We start from the raw sequence: 20267 nt of genomic DNA on the forward strand, positions 1-20267 counted from the left end.
ATTCTCACCGTGAATTTCCGTGTGGGGACATCCAAGTTGTTTTCCTGGTGCACTCGGACGGAGAGCTCCGCGACAGCCGTTAGCCTGCCGCCGCCATGTTCCTCCTCCCCTTCTGGCCTTGTTATGTATGAGGGATTTCGCTCTTGACGCCAACTCATCTTCTTCAGACAACACAGAATTCTATAGCCGATAATGGTTGTGAGGCCCAACCATTCAGCGAAAGCTCTAGAGACACTATTGACATACATATTCTTCATGGCCTGCTACTCTGCCCTTGCTTTCGCCAGATTTTGGTCCTGTGTGCTATTGCCAGGGCCCCGTTACAAGACCTTATTGCTCGGGTTTCCAACAGGTTGATTGCGAGCTATCTGCAGCTCAAAGGCTGACTCGGACGAGCTTGTACTACCTTTTGGTGTCAATACACTATGCTGCTGTCCGTCTGCTAAGGGGGGTGCACGTGCTGGCTTTAGCTGTAAAACACATATTATATATTTTGATGATTGACCGTTGAATCTCATATCATGGTGTCAAATAATGAATTTTGCTGGATTTGAACTTAATAATCTTTTGATTTAAGGATTACTGAACGAAAAGCATCATTTCATTAACCTCAATGGTAGTAATAACATTTCATGGGTTATTAGGCATTATCTAGGGATGCAGTTTTGGGAGTCACCGTACATTTAAATATCTGTTTTCTTTCATTTCTTATGCTTTCTTTTCTTCGCTTCTTCTGTCTCTCAGTTTTTTTACTCTCCTTTCTTCCTTTCTCTCTTAATCATGTCAATCATTCCTTCTTTTTCTTCTTCCTTTCTCTTTCCTTCTCCTTCTTCCTCACTTTTCGCTATCTTTCTTTCTTCCACCCTTTCCTTCCTTCCCTTCTTTACTGACTTTTTAATTTCATTCTTTCTTTTTTCTTTGTTAGTCATTCGTTCCTCTCCTTCCATCCTTTGTCTTTTCAGACACGGGGAGATTAAGTGATTTGTCCAGAATCACAGTATGCTTGAGCCTCTCGCCAAGATTCAAACCTAGTTCCCCAGGGATGTATGACATTACAATGCATGCTTTTACATTGCATGCTTTTACAACGCGGTTTTTACAACGCATACCATTACAACGCATAGTGCTTTTAGGCTGGATAGTGAATTGTTTAATTTACTATTCCAACTCTAGTCCCCGTGGATAGTAGGGAAGGTGTTGGATAGTACATTAAACCTATTCCCTATCCTAGAGCGCCCCCCAGCGCAATGCGTTGTAATGGTTTGCGTTGTAAAAGTTGCGTTGTAAAGGCACTGTGTGGTAAAAATTGCGTTGTAAAGGTTGTTTACCGTTCCCCAGCTTCAAAGTCGGCCGCTCTGACCGTTACATTCTATCAGTAAGGCGCTCTTGTTGAAAAACACTGAGGGAACTTCCTTAAGTCAGCTTGATATATCATTACCCACCCCTCAGCTAATGGTGTATAGAAAAGTAAACTGGTACTTTGCTCCTTGTTTGTCTATTCGGTGCATAGTCAGCATCAGTGTTTCAGGATGTTTGTATCTACTTCTCCTGGTGTAGCCCAGATTAAACCTCCTCAACTTTTCCAGGGCCTGAAGAAATATTATCACATCAAACCAGACCTCCATTGGCTCCCCTTGCCGGCCCGCACCAAAACCAGCTGCATCATATACAAAGCCATCAAGGACAGCATCCCTGCTTATCTTGCAGACAAGCTCACCATCTCTGGTGGATCTCGACACACCTGCAGCAAGGATACCGTCAGACTGCAGACTAAGAAATGTTAAAAAGAAAAAGAAACATGGCACAGTCCTTTTCAGTCTTTACATCCAACATCTGGAACAGCTTATATCCATCAGCACCACCCTAAAGTTCTTCCAATTTCACCTCTTCAAAGAACCCTACATCCCAACCAATCAAGCAAATAGCCAAGCTGGCAATACCCAGGGAGGCTGTAGCTCCAGGAGTCTGGTTTTGACACTCGGAGGCCGGCTTCGGTCTCTAGGAGTGGTGGTGCACGTTTAGCAATTCCAGCTATAGTATTATATATTATATATTATATATTATATATATACACAATAGCGGCCACTTGAAAGAGTTGCTCTGGGTCTAGCGCGCATTAGCATGTCTGCACATGGGGGCTTAACTCATCATTTTTTGCCAGGGCTGTTTTAAATTTCTACTCCAGCCTTGGCCAAGCAGAACAGTGAATCCGGGATAGAGACAAACTATTAAGAATCAAGACCATTTGTCTATAAGAGAAACGGGGAGATACATCGTGAGCAGCGTCATGAGCAAATCTCAGCCATCGATTTTATTCTGTTCTGGTCTAGGAAGTCTCTGATCTTAAAAAAATAAAATGTTCCCACTTCTTAATAGCCATGAGAAACGTTTTCAGTCTAAAAAGGTGAATTTTTGGTAATAGGAACTTTAACCGGACAGCTCCACTGCTACCACCAATGTGTGGGTGAAATGGGGGGAACGGAAAGATCAATGGGGATACGTTGTCCGAGTACTTTGAGCACGGCTTTCCACTGTTCAGGAGGGCAAATTTAAATCGGATTATCAGTGGGGGCTGGCACCGATAGGGGGTGGGGGGCAGAGGTCGGGGAGGCGGTAAAGAAAAAAAAACGTAACTCCTCGTCACGTCTCTCCTCCGTTATCATCTTCCCATGTCTCTCCCGGCCGGAACAGGCAGCACCCAGGCTCACCTAAGCCAATCACAACGCAGCAATGCAGCGTTGTGATTGGGCTCAGCCCCGTGGTTCGGCGCTCAGTCAGGGACTGGAAGCCTGGGCATGTTCTCTATTCAGGCTGTAATATATGTCGTGTGGATAAGAAGCAAAGTGTGCATGAATGTTTGGCCGGCCATGCATTCGTGCGCACTCTACAGCGTGCCCACCACTCCTCCCCCTGCTCTGAGAGTAGAGCAGCCCCGCCTGCCCTGCAAAGCTGCTGCTGCAGCAAAAAATACAATGATAGTAACAATGAGTTATTCTCATTTTATTTTTCCTTTATTTACACTGCTGAAAAGCAGTGAGGCGACGCTCCTCCACCTTAGTGTAGAAGCCGCCACTGAGGATTATGTTTCTCAATGCATGGATGCTTCGCCACACACCAGAGAGGCTTAATAAAATGATTCACACTTTTATTAGAACTTGCACTAGGTGTAAGGACGTTGGCGATTGGGGACACATGTTTTGGCCGTTTCGGAGTTTTGGTCCCAGATCTTCTATTACATTTCACTAAAGGTAGGAGGTGAGGTTAAACCCCTTCCCTAGTATTATTCTGCTGGGCCTCACTGTCCCCTCACAGTTTGGGAAGCAAGGTTCTCAACGTATTTATATCTCGACCTCAGTGGCGCTTTCCATTATTACTAGCCATTGGAAGTCCCCCGTGAAGCCCACATTTGAGGAGAGGTTAAGCAGGATGAGGAAAGCTAACACCAGGGAATGCTGGTACCTGCTCGCATAAATAATACACAATGTTAGGAAAATGATTTGGGAGACATTTTTTGGGGAAGAGGTGGTAGAGCATATATTTCATCTTAGCACTTTAGCTGTCAAGTTTGAAAGTACAGTGTATCAAGCACAGTAATAATAGAGGCTAGGGTGGCCGGCTTTGGAGCTGGGGAACCGGGTTCGAGTCCGGCGGGAGGCTCAAGCACCCTGTGATTCTGGGCAAATCACTTAATCTCCCCGTCCCTAACAAAAATGAAGGTGTCCATCTGTAATGCAACTGGCGCTCATATAAAGCCTCTGATACCTTCGGGTCGAGTTCACTCTATATGAAACTGCAAAAAATAGGTGTCTATTTGCATTGTCACTTCAATTAATTTTTTTGGTCTGGGTGGGCTTTGGTTGGAAGGGAGAGAGTTCCTCTATCTACCACTTGCATTGCCACTTTATATTATTTGCAATTTTCCAAATGTGAGCCTTTTTCTGCACTGAAGCCCTAAGGCTATTAAATAGCTAACTCGACTGTTGGTATAGGTACCTTATTTGCACTGTCACTTTATCATGCTTTCTACCTCTGGATCCGTCTTCAGTTCTGAATGTTTAAACTGGGGAGGCAATGAGCTCAGGATTGCATTGTTACTTGATTTACAGCAAGATGCATCATACAAAAATCCGCTCGCAAAGGGGCAGATTCTCAGAATCTGCCCCTTTGCGACCAATATTTTTGTATTTGGGATGCATCATCCCAAATGCAAAAATCGCAAATAGAGAAATCGCTAAATTGCAATTATTTGCATTTAAGGAATCTCAAATTGAGATTCCTTAAATGCAATGCATGAAAGTTTTAAAAATAGCGAATTCGCTAATAGGGCACGCAAATTACCATGAAGAACAACTTCATGGTAATTTTCAAAGTTTCATGTTCGTACACACACATGCCCGCAACATATGTGCACAGATCAATTTCAGGGGTGCAACAGGGTGTCCTTTGGACACCCCAGCACCCTTGAAATTGCAATCTCAATTTGCGATTCGCTAATTGCGATTCGCAAATTGAGATTGTCTTCCCATTCATTCCAATGAGCCTCTAGGCCCATAGGAATGAATGGGGAGGTATTCCTTATTTGCGAGTCGCAATTAAGGAATTCTAAGAAATCGCTATTTTTTAAGTGACTTCTTGATGCATTCCATTTTGCTATTCCTTAATAGCCAATCTGTAGTTTTCGCTATTAAGGAATCGCAAAATGGGTTGTTGATGCATCTGGGGGTTAATGTCTGATATGTCATAGTACCGTATTTGCACTGTCACTTTATTCACTGCCAGAAATCATAATTGATAATATGTGTTATGTTTAGAAGCTTTTTTGTATTAGTGCAATGAATATTTCCTTCTTTTTGTCTGATCTGAAGACGAGGGAGTTGGTGGAGAAGAGGAAATTGTTTGACAGGTGCGGCCGGTACAGGTAAGAGCGGTGGGGCTGGGTGGTTGGGAAGTCGAAATTTGACAGGATAGAGAAAATAAAATGAATTAATAAATAAATAAATACAACTTACCTTGCAGTTGCCGCATCCCCGACTTGGCGATGCGGCGAGCACAAAGTAAATGGTTTTATTTATTTTATTTTCCCTACCCGTTGTCTGTTGACTTCCCGCCCCTGCCTTGCCCCACTGCTCTTACCTGTACCGACCGCACCTGATTGTTTGTACCGTTTACCAAGGAATATACTTTTTTTTTTTTTTTTTACAAAAATAGCACCACATCACAATGCATTAACCGTCCATCACTCGTTGACGTTATGCCTGAGAGCACTCTGCTATAGAAATATCATATACATACATACATCCCAATGTGCACGTCATGCCTTCAGTTCTCAGTTTTTCCACTCAGCTAGAACACGTGTCATTCTCTGCATGAGCATGCGTTCTGCCTCTATCCACCCCCACCCCCGGATATGACATGTAATGTGGCCTCTGACCGGTGATGTCGTCATGCGGGTCATCTCCTGGTGGGTGGTCGGCGCGGGCCATGCTGTGCAGGTTGTACTGAACGATGCTGTAGGTAGCAGTAGAGGGGTCCTGGAAGGCAACAATCAGCAGAGATGCCATTGTGCACATGCGCACCACAGGGTAGGAGCAGTAAAATGTGTTTTCGAGGCTCAGGGCCTCATCGGCATACGGGAAGACGCGCCACACCTTGATAGTAAGGTCTGAACCTGTGGAGAAGGTGGAGGAAGTCAAAGGTGTGATAAATGGGAGATGAGGGCGTTGAAGGTTAGGACAAGTTGGCTAGGCAAAATAAATCTATGTGTGGTCATGAAAAGTTCTTCAAACACTCAAGGGAAGAAGTGTGGAGAAGTGTGGCTCAATGGTTAGAGCGGCAGACCCTGATGCAGAGGCCTGGCCCGGGACCAGGGTTCAATTCCCGCCTCGGCGGGTCTTGGGCTCAATTTCCCCGGACCTGATAATTCTTGCCTCAGGTGCCTACTCTAATCATGGGTCCCACTCTGCAACTCTGGGCAATAGCTTGCTTAATCTCCACAACGGCCCCAACAGCGCTGGGAGGCCTGGCTTCACCTTGGGGGTGCCCAGGAGTTGGCACTTCACAGGGAAAGGCCAGGAAGGGTTCCACAGCGGTATGTGAGACCCCTTAGGGGGTGATTCGTGCACTACATTTACATTTAGCAAGGAGGGCTGCTTGTAGATTAAGCCTGTATGTACTAATTGTATGTAGGAGGACATTACTGCTAATTAGAGAAAGCGGAGAGGTTAATACAAAATGTAATGTTTTGAACTTGAATGAAAGCCAGATTACTGATTTTGTTTAAAAAAAAAATCCAAGTGGGATAATGTAAACACTGTCATTAAAAGGTCAGCTGTTGGCAATGTATAAATGTGGCATATTCAATATCAGAAAAAATGGCAAATCCAATGTGAAATTAGGTATTAGGGGGCAGATTTACAAGGAAGTGACGCATCTGTAGAGGTGCATCACTTTCCCTATGCCACCCTGAGAAACCCTTGTACCACCATGAATGCGCCGTATGGCACACCATGGGGCAAGGATTGACCGATGCGTCGGAAACTCTGATGCATCTGTTGGCCCAAAAGTCACGCATTGCTGGAGTCGTGTCGCAAACACAACGCAGCAACAGCAATGCATGGGGAGGCCTATCTTCATTGTGCTGCGTCACTCCTTACGCCTGCTCCAAGCAGGCGTAAGGTTTTGACGCAGTGGCATCCTAGAAGTGGCACAGGGAAATCTTGTAGATTTCACTGCGTCACTTTTACAAGGCTTTTTTCCGTGGGAACGCCCACCCTGTATACATTATACCTGACGCAGGTATAATGTGACGCAGAGCTTTACAGCCTGACGCATCTCCTTAGATGCGTCACATTGTAAATGGGCCACATTTTTACGCCACCGCTGCGTCATAAAAAGTAACGCAACGGCAGCACCAAAATGAAGCATGGGGCTTGTAAATCTGCTAGTATCATAAACATGTAGGGGCAGTCACTGCATTCTGCCCTCTTTTAGTGCACATAGTGGTTCATTCTAAATGTAATTAATGTTCTTCTTTGCATTTTCTATCACCTCATTGCCCACAGCGGTAATCTAATCCCACACTTAGTGTCATCGTGGCCAGAACTCACCGGCAGAGATGATATAGTGGTTCTGAGGGCTGGAAATAACCCCGGTCACCCTTCTGACGTCGTGGGCCTTGACCTGGCACTGTGTACGCAAGGAGTTCCACTCAAGCACACTCAGGGTGCCATCATCACACCCCACAACCAGCAGGTACCTGGTGAAAGAGAAGTGTTGTCAGTCATAATATCAGTACAGCAGAAAAGGACAACTGACCCCAAATATTTACTAGTGATTCATTCTCACCCTATGCAGAGAGCACAGGGACTCCAGACTTGAGGAATGTGTCAGTTAAACAGATGCAGAAGCTTCAAGTTGACCACACTGGAGGAACCCAAGGTGGCTAAACAGCCAGTGGAGTAGCAAGGTCAGGTGGTACCCGGTGCGGAAAATTTCTTGTCACCCCCACATTCAATTTATTAAAAGAAGGTAAAATAAGATACTTAAAGCTTTGCCTTTCTGTTTTTTTCTTTGCTGCGCACCACTCGGTTTAAATAATATTATTATTATTTTTTTTAAGTGTTGTGAGACCCATTTTTTAAAATTTATTTTAAAAACACATATTTTTGCCATTTTGTCACCTCCTCAGTAATGACACCCAGGGTGGCCCGCATCCACCGCATCCCTCTTCCTACGCCACTGGTCCCAGCTGGCTGCACCTTCAAGGTTATTTTGTGCCCATTATGGCAGTGTGTACCTGGATTCTAAAAAAAAAGTACAGTCCCTTGGGTAACCAATGCACTCTCAAAGCTTCTAATGCATGCATTTGAGGCTATTCTACCCTTAATGTGTGTTGATACTGGAGATTACTCATGCCTACTGATGCCTCCTCATGCCTACTAGTGTGGGTTGCTGTGCCCACACTGCAGTAGCCCTCCTTGATTTTCATGCTCCGGTACTCTGCTCCTGTGCCTGTGCATGCCAAGCCTTGGTGCCAGAGGTTGGCGCGCCCTCTAGGTATGTGAGCCCATTGCTAAGCACATGTGGAAGGTTTCTCTTCCACTAGTGAGCCTGCATGCCAGGTTACCACACGTGTTGTAAAAGCATGCTTGGCTGCTGTTCCCACACTAGACATGCTGGTTCGCTGATGTGCCCCTGCTCGCTGGGTTATCCAGGCTGCTGTGCCCCTGCTCGCTGAGTTATCCAGGCTGCTGTGCCCCTGCTCGCTGGGTTATCCAGGCTGCTGTGCCCCTGCTCGCTGGGTTATCCAGGCTGCTGTGCCCCTGCTCGCTGGGTTATCCAGGCTGCTGTGCCCCTGCTCGCTGGGTTATCCAGGCTGCTGTGCCCCTGCTCGTTGGGTTATCCAGGCTGCTGTGCCCCTGCTCGCTGGGTTATCCAGGCTGCTGTGCCCCTGCTCGCTGGGTTATCCAGGCTGCTGTGCCCCTGCTCGCTGGGTTATCCAGGCTGCTGTGCCCCTGCTCGCTGGGTTATCCAGGCTGCTGTGCCCCTGCTCGCTGAGTTATCCAGGCTGCTGTGCCCCTGCTCGCTGGGTTATCAAGGCTGCTGTGCCCCTGCTCGCTGGGTTATCCAGGCTGCTGTGCCCCTGCTCGCTGGGTTATCCAGGCTGCTGTGCCCCTGCTCGCTGGGTTATCCAGGCTGCTGTGACCCTGCTCGTTGGGTTATCCAGGCTGCTGTGCCCCTGCTCGCTGGGTTATTCAGGCTGCTGTGCCCCTGCTCGTTGGGTTATCCAGGCTGCTGTGCCCCTGCTCGTTGGGTTATCCAGGCTGCTGTGCCCCTGCTCGCTGGGTTATCCAGGCTGCTGTGCCCCTGCTCGCTGGGTTATCCAGGCTGCTGTGCCCCTGCTCGCTGAGTTATCCAGGCTGCTGTGCCCCTGCTCGCTGGGTTATCCAGGCTGCTGTGCCCCTGCTCGCTGGGTTATCCAGGCTGCTGTGCCCCTGCTCGCTGGGTTATCCAGGCTGCTGTGCCCCTGCTCGCTGAGTTATCCAGGCTGCTGTGCCCCTGCTCGCTGGGTCAGGGTTATCCAGGCTGCTGTGCCCCTGCTCGCTGGGTTATCCAGGCTGCTGTGCCCCTGCTCGCTGAGTTATCCAGGCTGCTGTGCCCCTGCTCGCTGGGTTATCCAGGCTGCTGTGCCCCTGCTCGCTGGGTTATCCAGGCTGCTGTGCCCCTGCTCGCTGGGTTATCCAGGCTGCTGTGCCCCTGCTCGCTGGGTTATCCAGGCTGCTGTGACCCTGCTCGTTGGGCTATCCAGGCTGCTGTGCCCCTGCTCGCTGGGTTATCCAGGCTGCTGTGCCCCTGCTCGCTGGGTTATCCAGGCTGCTGTGCCCCTGCTCGTTGGGTTATCCAGGCTGCTGTGCCCCTGCTCGCTGGGTTATCCAGGCTGCTGTGCCCCTGCTCGCTGGGTTATCCAGGCTGCTGTGCCCCCGCTCGCTGGGTTATCCAGGCTGCTGTGCCCCCGCTCGCTGGGTTATCCAGGCTGCTGTGCCCCTGCTCGCTGAGTTATCGAGGCTGCTGTGCCCCTGCTCGCTGGGTTATCCAGGCTGCTGTGCCCCTGCTCGCTGGGTTATCCAGGCTGCTGTGCCCCTGCTCGCTGAGTTATCCAGGCTGCTGTGCCCCTGCTCGCTGGGTTATCCAGGCTGCTGTGCCCCTGCTCGCTGGGTTATCCAGGCTGCTGTGCCCCTGCTCGCTGAGTTATCCAGGCTGCTGTGCCCCTGCTCGCTGGGTTATCCAGGCTGCTGTGCCCCTGCTCGCTGGGTTATCACGGCTGCTGTGCCCCTGCTCGCTGGGTTATCCAGGCCGCTGTGACCCTGCTCGCTGGGTTATCCAGGATGCTGTGCCCCTGCTCGCTGGGTTATCCAGGCCACTGTGACCCTGCTCGCTGGGTTATCCAGGATGCCTCTATTCTGTCCCTCCTGGCTTTTCATGGCACAATACAGCAACCAGCCTGGCTACTGCATTCGTGAGTCACCTGTATGCCAGGGCTATGTGCCAGGGACAGGCTGACATGGGCTCACTGTAGGTATCGCCCAGAGGCTGCCCAAATGTGTCGTGTTTTGTGTGCTTACATTTTTAGGAGTGGTTAATGATATATATCATGTGCATACACACTGGCAGCTATGGGCAGCAGAGGAAACTAGAGCCGAGCATGTACAAAACCATCTATCAAGCTCTTACATGTATGTCTGCCTGTCTTACTGAGCAGCTGCTAGGAGCCCACAGAGGGCAACCCGAGGCGCTACATGCAGAATTTAACCCTAACTCAGACTACCCGTGTTTAGAACTGAAATACAGGAAATGTTTTCCCTATACCATTCCTCCCAGTTGCTGGTTTTCTCACTGACGTGTTTTGCTTTTATTTCTTTTTAGTTTCTTTTAATTATGTAGTTTGAGAATTTTAAACATGCTGCTGCATTTTAATGATGTTTCATACTGATGTGTCTGCAATAGACTGACATAGAGAAAACTAAGAGCTCTCTTGGTAACTGGCCGCTGAAGCTCCTTAAACTCATACTTGTGGAAAGAGAGGACTAGAAAACTGACTGCCCCGCTATGGTTTATCTTCAGTTAGGATTAAGGCTGCTCGCTTTTTAGGACTTGTGGAAATCCAGACTTCCTTACAACAGGTTTAAAGCCTTGGTGAACATATCTATGAAGATTATTTCCCTAGAAAAGACAAAACAGACATAAAAAAGAGAGCAGCTGTGATACGGTAAAGCCAAAGTCCATGATGAGTCGAGATGTTAAGCACAGCACACCTGTACTAGGGCTGGCCGGTGGTGAGGCCACTGGTGGGGCTAAAAGGTGTAATATTTTGTGCTTACTTGTTTCTTGTTGTCTTCTTTTTCTTTTCTTTGAAGTTCTTGTTTCTTCCTTGCAGATGTCTTTATTGAACTGTGTAGAAAACAAATTTTTCTTCTTCGTAGTTAATTCCTTCTTGTGGTTACCTCTTCTTCTGAAAATGGTGGTTGCTGCCACTGTATTTTCATTATTTTGCGCCATCTCCAGGTGCACTTTTAAATCAGGTACCTGAGATTTGCTTGTAGCTGTAGGTTCTTCGTCACCTCATCGCCAAAATATGTAGTGAAGAAGGTCCACTCAGGAAGGTAGTATTTCAAGATGTTTATTCCATGAAGATAACAAGTAGTAAGGTACAGGACATCATGTAGATATGTGGTAGATTAGAGCCCCACCAGGAGCTGCCTGTCAGCTGCTCAGCCCATGACCAACTGTCGCTCTGCCTCCCTCAGTCCCAACATTCCGAGGCATCATCAGACTCCAACATTCTAATGAGTCAGAGCACAGGCACTGGCAGAGCAGGGCTGGTAAAACACCTTACAGTATAATATGCAGGTTTACTACAAGCTGGTTTGTCATTCAGAGCTACTCGAGAAGTACTCCTCAGCCATATTTAAGTACAAGCTTCTCGAGAAGTATGAAGGAAAGCCTTCTGGCAATGAGGCTGGGGATTCTACAGGTAAACCCACATTTACCGCCGTGGAAACGCACACATCCAACCCCCACTGCAGACTGTGCAATAACCCCGAAGAGGATGTCCTACATTGTGCCTCTGTAAGAGTTTAGATCTTGAACGAAGACAGCTTCTAAAGCCGCTCCTGAACGAAAGTCGAATACGATCATGCAGACAGGCAGTGAAGGTCTGCTTCGAGGGGGGTGACGTCCGGTTAGCCTGTAGCTTTGTACGTTTTATTAAAGTTGTAAAAACAAAACTAAACCTGGCAACCCCCAACTAACTGGCTAGCATCCTAGGTTGCTGCTAACGCATCTTGTATCTGCTCACTGGGAAGGACCAATTTTAGACTTACCCATACCTGGCAAGGATTTTATATTTAATCACACAGATACCTGAACCTAGGTGAGCTCTAAGGAGGACAGTCTCTCAGCAGTCATTGTGTGCCTAAACATGTTAATATTATATCTTCCGTACTGTATGCAAGTTTTATACTTCTGTATTTTATGAAACCATTGCGATGTTATCAGATCGAGCGTTGTTTTAAGTTATATGTCTTTTAATATGCAGCTGTTTTGCTAAGATTTTTATTAATCAAGCAATAAAAATTACTTATTAGTGGGTGCTGAAGCTAGGTTGCTGTTTGTCTTTGTTCTGTTAGTATCACTTTCTTTACCAATCTCTCTCTCCCACTTCCTGTCTTTATCTCTGCTTCTCTTTCTTCTTTTTTAACCTATTTCTGTCTCTTTTTGTCTCACTACTTTTAGGTCTTGCTTCACAGTGCAGCTATCGCCACACATATTGTGACCAATCTAGAAAACAGGTTTCAGGAGCACTATAGAGAGAGGCTTGGGCTTTGATACATGTGGGTAACCAGGAGCACATGTTTTGATCGGACGGAAGTTGTGTGCTACTGCAGAATAAACTACACCAAAAAGTGATGGATGGAACACTTTAATTAATTTGAGCCAAAGGCATTTGCTCGGGGTCACATCCCAGCCATCATTTTTAGTCCACCATGCCACCTAAGTTTGGACCACGTTATATGCAAATCAGTCTTGGTCCTGCTCCAATGGAAACAGTCAAGCCCAAACTGCCAGGCCAGGTCCTCTCTGAACTGGAAAACAACCCAAGAACAGTTTTGCCCTGAATAGGGCTTATCAGTCAGGTATAACTTGGTTCCAGTGGCACCGTGGAAACGGGACCCACATCTGGGAATACCTGTCACACTTAGGGCGTCAACTGCAAAAACAACAAAGGAATGCTTGAATTAATCTGAGGCTGTATCCCAATCCATAATTATTTTACATACCACGCCACCTCTGTTTGGATCCAGCCATGAGCAAATCAGTCTTGACCCCACTCCAATTTGAACACTCCAGCCCACATTGCCAGGCCAGGTACTCCCTGAACCAGAACACGAGAAACTCAAGACTGGTCTTGCCCTGAATTGGGTTCATAAGCCAGTATTGGTTGGTTGCAGTGGCACTGTGTGCACATAACCCATGTCAGGGCATATCCATCGCACTTAGGATGCCAACTGCAATAACAACAAGGTGATGGGTGGAATGCTTGAATTAATTTCAGCCACGGGCAATTGCTCAGGCCGCAGCCCAATCCATCATTTTTCTAATAGAGCGGTGTTGACTAAGGAGTAAAACCAACAGTGAAGGTTAAAAGCTTTATATGTTTATTGGGAAAAGTCATGCCAAATTACATAGGCTTGGTCTGTTTATTATGAAACATTATGACATAGCCAGTAAACATGCCATACTTATTGTGAAAAGCATGTGTTATACACGGATAGTGATTACAACATGCTGAAACATGTAGGCCGGCATTGTGTTAAATGAAATCTCAAAGATTACCGTAGATGCAAGGGCTTTGATGTTGTACATCCACCCACACAAAACCATGGGGATAAATTATTTCCATTATGGTAACCCTTATAGGGCTCTAGTCGGGATTTTATATTGTTTTAACAACTTTACTTTGTATATATTTGTAATTGCATTGTGGTATACTTGATGGTTTCCATGTGGTGACAGGCCAGTTGTAAAGGGTATAGGCCTGATTGTTTATAATGAAACTTTACGATAGAGGCAGTAGGTCTGACATATTGATTGTGAAAAGCATATCTTAACCTCAATAGGCATTAAAGGGTAGAGTGTTATTATTCTGAATGAAGGCTTATAGATAAGTATTTGGTTAGATGAAATTTCACAGAGTACCGTAGCAGGCAAGGGTTTTACTGCTGACAAACTGTGGGTGCTGGACTTGGCCCTCTCTGAAGGGTCACACCCCCACACTTTTTGCCTTCATGCCTCCTGGTTTCTGAATTCTGTTTTTGCTGTCATTAGGACTCTGTGCACTTTATACTGCTAACATGGGCTAAAGTGCTTGTCCTCTCTCCTTTAAACGCAGTAACACTGGCTTATACCCAATTGTCACATTTAATTTAGTTATAAGTCCCTAGTAAAGTGGCACTACCTATACCCAGGCTGATTGACTGTACTGACTGACTGTACCACCCACTAAAGTAGCATTGTAAAACATGTATCAGCTCTGCCATTGGAGCCTGTAGTGTAGTTTCAAACTGCCTATTTGACCTGGCAAAATAACTTTTTCCAGGCCTAAACCTTCAATTTGAATACATATAAGTTACCCCTAAAGTAGACCCTAAACAGCTCACCGGGTAGGGTCCAATGTATTTAAAAAGTAGGACATGTGTTTTTAAGTTGTACATGTACTGGTAGTGTAAAACTCCATCGTTTGTTTTTTTGCTACGATAAGGCCTTCCTCTCCCATATGATATTATTGAGTTACTTGATTACATTTAATAAAAGTCAGCTTTGGTTTCAAATAAATTGTCATTTAAAATCCTCTTTGATTGCAAAGTTGGATTTTAAGTCACAATTTGGAAAAATTCCACTTTTATAAACCTTGCTGTTTCTTTCTTGACCTAACCATTTGGTACCTGCTTGCCAGTGTCCTAGGTCACATGACCTCGCTGTTAGGCTTCGTGGATTCCTCCCAGACACTTAGACAACAGGGTGTAGTTGTAGACAGCATAGGCTGTCCTGAAAGGATGGGTGGGAGCAGAGTTGTTCCCTACATCACCTGAGTTTAATGGGGGCTGCCTCCAGCACATACAAAGAAACCTCTTTTGTTCCCCTAGCCCTCTTAGTGGCTAAGCAGACGAAGGAAGGAACTTTCCAGAACCAGTTGTGGGGGTAGCTTAGATGTCCCTCACCCCCTCAAAGGATGGCACCAGGTATAAATATTGGACCCTCAGAACAAATTTTCAGTTCACTTCTGGACCTGCACAAGATAACAGAAGGACAGCCTTGGGCCCCTGAGGACTGGCCTCCTGATTGAAGACCACCTTGTACCTGCTGCTACCAGAGGAGTGCTCTGCTGCTTGAGACTTGCCTTGCACCCCTAGAGGTCTGCCCTATAGCTTGGGGCCTGCCCCGCTGCTTGAACCCAGGACTACTAGAGTGTCTCGCAAGGCTAGTTGGCTTGCCCCTAGTATGAGCTACAGGGTCGTAACAAGTTCCAGAGACCTTGAATAATGCACCATTCTAGAGTGAGTTCTGAACCTCCCAGGTGATGTCCCTCCAGTCCTGGACCCTTGTTGGTGGAGCTAAAGGTGTTGCTCCTGAATGACACTAAAAGTTGGGCCTTTGAAACTTTTTCATCAAAATTGGCATGAGAACCAACAGAAGACCGGAACCTATCTGCCTGTCGATCTGTCTGAGGTGCATTGCCGGACCTCAGACAGATCCGCATAAGCTCCGGCTCTGTTCTTATCAACAGCATCAAATCCTGTTCAGCGGGACCCCTCAGCAATGGTATCCAGCCTCATGGAGCCCTCGTTGGCTACAGTCTGATTTTCGACTTTCTAAAAGTGACAAAGTTCGGAGGTAGAAACCTTCACCACGTCTCTGTCTAGTTCCTTCCTAATGAAAATGCCTCCTCCTCGGACACCACCGGCTGCCTTGCCCTGCTGAACTTTACTATCTTAGGAACTTTTCCTCAAACATTCTTCTAAGTCTGAAGGTGAAGTGAGACGGGACTTACCACCTTGTGGAGACGAACCGGACTCCACCACAATTAGCTTTAGGTTTTGACTTTGGTCTGGTCTCACATGACCAGATAGAGATGTTGGTGCTTTGCTCTTTCAGGCGCTATCTTTCACTTAAAACTTAAAAAATTCCTATGTCTGGTTCTACTAATTAGATTTCATTTCTTTGATGTCCTTAATTTATTAACATTTTCTCTATTTTTTTAAAATAGGTGTGGGATTTTTCTTGTGTTATGTTTTCCCTTTATTATTGTTTGTGCGCTGCATAAATATTTAACACAGTGCATGTGACTGCTTTAATGCAAAGCGACAAGAGGATTAAGCACAGGTTAATTTTATGACTTTTGTGTTTCATTCTGACAAGGACTGTAGTTGTTGCTTGATTATAGTTCCCAACCCCGCTCAATCAATAAGTCAATTTATTACAGTGGGCATTGAAGATCTGAATTGTCAGAATCTCTGTCTGGCCATTTTAGGGAAGATAATATTTTGCTTTGCCAACTTAATTTTGTATACTATGTATTTGTTAGCCCGATGGTTGCCTTGAGCTCAAGCTTGCGCTCAGTACAGGAGGCCTCATGTGGTTATGGCCACACGCCAATGATAACACCTAGAGGGGTGATTGGTCCCCTAGGAAAAAATATTGCCATAGGTCTGATCTGTTTATTATGAAAAGTTATGAAAAACGTATTAGCCTTACATATTGTTTGTGAAACTTTTATGTTAAAGTCAATAGGCATTTATAAGTGGATTGCTATTTTTCTGTATTAAAACTTACTGGTAGGTATTTTGTTACATAAAAAGACAAAGAGTCTCTTTGTAGCGATGGATTTTGGTGTTGGTTACCACCTTTAACAATGCCTAGAGGTAGAAACGTTGTACTACAATAATTCTTGCTAGAACCTCTTCTTCGAAGCCTGCCAGAATCTTTCAACAACAAAAAACATTAAATAATATATACATTCACATATATTCATTTAGAACCATAATGAAAGACTTAGGGCCATTGGGTCAGCTCTGTTCTACCATTGGTCTGTTTGAGTGCCATTTACACTCTGCTCTCACCCACGACAGAGTGTTGCATGAGGTAATGGTTCAGTCTACATCAGTCATTGCCTCTCTTGTCTTGTGAATGACGGTATTTTCTGATCAAGTGCGTGCATCCTCCTGAAAATGAGTGTGCTTCAGTGTCAGGGCTGGTTGGCCAGTCCTTTACTTTTCAATATTCTCCTTTTATTGTCCCACTTTTAATTTCTTGCTTCTCCTCTTTTCATGTAAATTTTATTTATTTATTTAAACACTTATTAAGCGCAGCGAAGGCCCGTGGGCGTCTTGGCGCTAAGTATTTGCTGAAATCTGCCTTAGGGAGGGAAGTAATTATTGATCAAATAGCCACGTTTTAAGATGCTTTCGGAAGGACCACAGAGAGGGGCTGCTCTTTATAGATAATGGCAACGTATTCCAAAGCTTAGGTGCTGAGACGAGAAATCTTCTGTCGCCCCATGAGACCAATTTGGTACGGGGTATTTCCAGCTGGAGGAGGTCAGAAGACCTCAGGGATCTGGTGGGCCGATAGGGAACAAGTTGTTGCGTAAGAAAAGCTGGTCCCTGATTATGCAACGCCCTATAGACAATACACAAGGCTTTGAATTTAGCTCTGTTCCTGATGGAGAGCCAGTGAAGTTCTCTGATGGTTCCTGAGACTGATTGAAACTTGGGGACATCACCCAACAGTCTGGCAGCCGCATTTTGGATGGTTTGCAGCTTATTGAGAACTTTTTCTTGGGAATTCAGAAATAGGGCATTACAATAGTCCAAAGTGGACAGGACCAAAGAGGTGATCAGGGTTTTCCCAGCAGAAACTGGAAGGAAAGGGAGAATTTTTTTAATGATTCGTAGCTTATAAAAAGCAGAGGAGGCAATCTGACTTGCATGAGGGAAAAACGTGAGACGATCGTCAAACATGACACCTAGATTCCTCACTTTGCTGACAGGGGTGGGGGGAGGACCCATAGACTGTGGCCACCAGCGGGAGGACCATTCTGGGGTTAAACTTCCAAAGATGACCACCTCGGACTTATCCGAGTTCAATTTAAGGCAATTAGATGCCATCCAGTTCCCTATGGCCTGCATACCCAGGTTGAAGTTATCAGCGATTTTTTGGCCGTCATTTCTGATAGCCAAAACCAACTGAGTGTCGTCGGCGTAAGATGTAAGGCTCATCCCATGGGCACGAATGGTTTTGGCAAGGTCCGACACATATATATTAAATAGTGTCGGACTCAGGGATGAGCCTTGAGGTACACCGCACGGCAAGGACAGGGTGGTGGACTGAAAGGGCCCTATGGTGACTACCTGGGTTCTCTCAGCAAGAAAAGAGGCCAGGAGAGTCCTAGCCCTGTGTCGAATCCCCAGTGCTTCGACACGGTCGATCAAGATGGCATGATCGACCGTGTCGAATGCCGCTGATAGGTCGAGCAGTATCAAGACTGCTGTACCACCCGCATCACGAATGGTTCTGATGTCCTCAGTAGCCTTGATCAGGGCCGTCTCTGTCCCGTGATTTAGGCGGAAACCAAACTGGGAATCATCCAGTAGATTATGGGTTTCTATGAAGGCTGATAGTTGAATATTTAGGGCCTTCTCAACAACTTTAGCCAAGATAGGCAGATTAGCAATTGGTCGATAGTTTTTAAGCTCGTTCCTATCTAGGTTATGTTTTTTTAGTAGTGGCTTTAATAGCGTCTTTTTGAGATCAGAGGGGTAAACACCTGTGTTAATCATTGTGTTACAGATGGTTGTAATAGCTGGTAGCAGTACTTCTGATACTGGGAGCAGTACTTTAAAAGGGCAGGGATCAAGGGCAGAGCCTGATTTAATGGATGACACAATGTCCCTAACCTGATTAATAGAGACCTCATTAAACTGGGAAAGAGATGGGCCAACCATGGAGGAGCTCACCATCTCAGGAGCAGTGTTTTGTTTTGTCTCTTCACAGTTGGCAAAGACAGCATAAATATCATTAACTTTATTGTAAAAATAATTGGCCAATGCATCACAGAATGATTGGGAAGGGGGGGGTTGTAAGTTAGGTAAGCATCCGGCCAACTGTTTGGTGGTCTCAAACAGAGCCTTGCTTGAGTTTTTAGAAAGTTCAATTTTCTCTGAAAAGAACTTCTTCTTAGCATCTAAGATCATGTTTTTATATATAGTGACCGATTGCTTATATGTTGTTTTGACCTCTTCAGAATAGTGTCTACGCCAGTTCCTCTCATTTCTCCGGCACAGCTGCTTTTGTGTCCTTAAAGTTTCCGAGTACCAGGGGGCAGAGGGGGATGATCTATTTCGGGAGCATTGTTTTGAGTGAACCAGTAGAGTGGTCGCGGAAGCAACCCACTCGTTATATTGGGAAATAGCCATTTTAGCATCATTTGACAGAGGCGGACTGGTTTTAATCAGAAGCGATTGTAAACTATTACTGTCAAGATTTTTCCAATCCAGGAAGGTCTGGCGATGGTTGTCATTTTCCTTAGCTAATCCTGGGGCATAGTTGGTTAGGTTGGCCGTTATAACAAAGTGATCTGACCAAATGATGGGGAAGATGGCTGAGATCTGTAAGTCATTTAAATTCGTAAAGATGCCATCCAATGTGTGGCCTCCTTCATGGGTAGGGGCTTTCACTAGCTGGGAAAATCCGAAGGTTGTTAGACATGCCTGAAGGGCGGCAGTATCATTGTCTTCAATTTTATCAAAATGAAAATTAAAATCACCTAATATTGTGAATGAACCATCCAGGGCAGCTGTTTCCAAAATGTGACCGATATCAGAGATAAATGCTGACCTTTGTCCTGGAGGACGGTAAAGAAGGATGCCTTTAAAATTTACCGAGGGAGTAAGTCTGATGGAAAATTGGAGAGCCTCACAGGAAAGAAGCGGTATCTCGTTAGTTCTGACTACATAAGTCTCCCGGGCAATTATGGCTATCCCTCCCCCTCTTTTTCGTTGTCTGTCCAGTCTATGGATTGAGAACCCATGTGGAACAGCAATAACTAAATCCGGATCGGAAGCATTGTCCAACCAGGTTTCTGTTAAAAACAGTAAATCTAGTTGTTTATCGTCTATAAGTTCTGCTATTTCATGTCGATGCTTACCTAATGAGCGAACATTAATGAGGGCCATAGAGCAGGTGCAAGGAGTTTTAATTTGTTTCCTGCGAGGGAGGTCATGGCCATTAGATATTATGGCGGCACAGTTCGAACAGCATTGGCAGGCATTTCCCTCAAGATGATGTTGATCAAATATAACGCATAGAGGGTCTCGTGGGGGACGGCAGTTCCTGAGTTGGCTGGGGGAGTACTTCCTTCGAGGAGGTAAAGGACAATGGCCAGGGGTCATGGCCCTGGGCCCGGTACCGGCGCGGACGGGCGCAGACGGGCTCGCCTTTGGCGCGCCTTCGGCGCGCCGCCGGCGCGCCCGCTGCGCCCGCCCGCTGCGCGGACGGGAAGGACCTTGGTTTAAATACATCCTGGTAAGTGGGAGGAGGGTGGGAGGGGCTGCGAGCTCCAGCGCGAGCCTTCCCCGGCTCAAGATGGCGTCTCCAGTAACTAGGGGAAGTGACCAGCGCCTAGCAACAGCGGCGCTGTGTCACCCACGGAG

General features: G+C 46.2%; 1 protein-coding gene across 4 annotated transcripts in view; it reads right to left on the bottom strand.

The window, feature by feature from the left end:
* WDR97 (WD repeat domain 97) overlaps positions 1 to 20267 on the bottom strand; it is a 357055-nt gene that overhangs the window by 262323 nt on the left and 74465 nt on the right. For 3 of the 4 annotated variants that reach the window (XM_078686527.1, XM_078686526.1, XM_078686529.1), the window contains 2 exons: positions 7107 to 7255; positions 5432 to 5668 (listed from right to left, as the gene is read on the bottom strand). In XM_078686527.1, the coding sequence (XP_078542653.1) occupies positions 5432 to 5668; positions 7107 to 7255 (386 nt within the window). The remainder of the gene's footprint in view (positions 1 to 5431; positions 5669 to 7106; positions 7256 to 20267) is intronic. The other variant, XM_078686528.1, reaches the window with a different exon arrangement.

Source organism: Lissotriton helveticus, chromosome 4_1 (assembly GCF_964261635.1).
Source record: "Lissotriton helveticus chromosome 4_1, aLisHel1.1, whole genome shotgun sequence".
NCBI classification, from domain to species: Eukaryota; Metazoa; Chordata; class Amphibia; order Caudata; family Salamandridae; genus Lissotriton; species Lissotriton helveticus.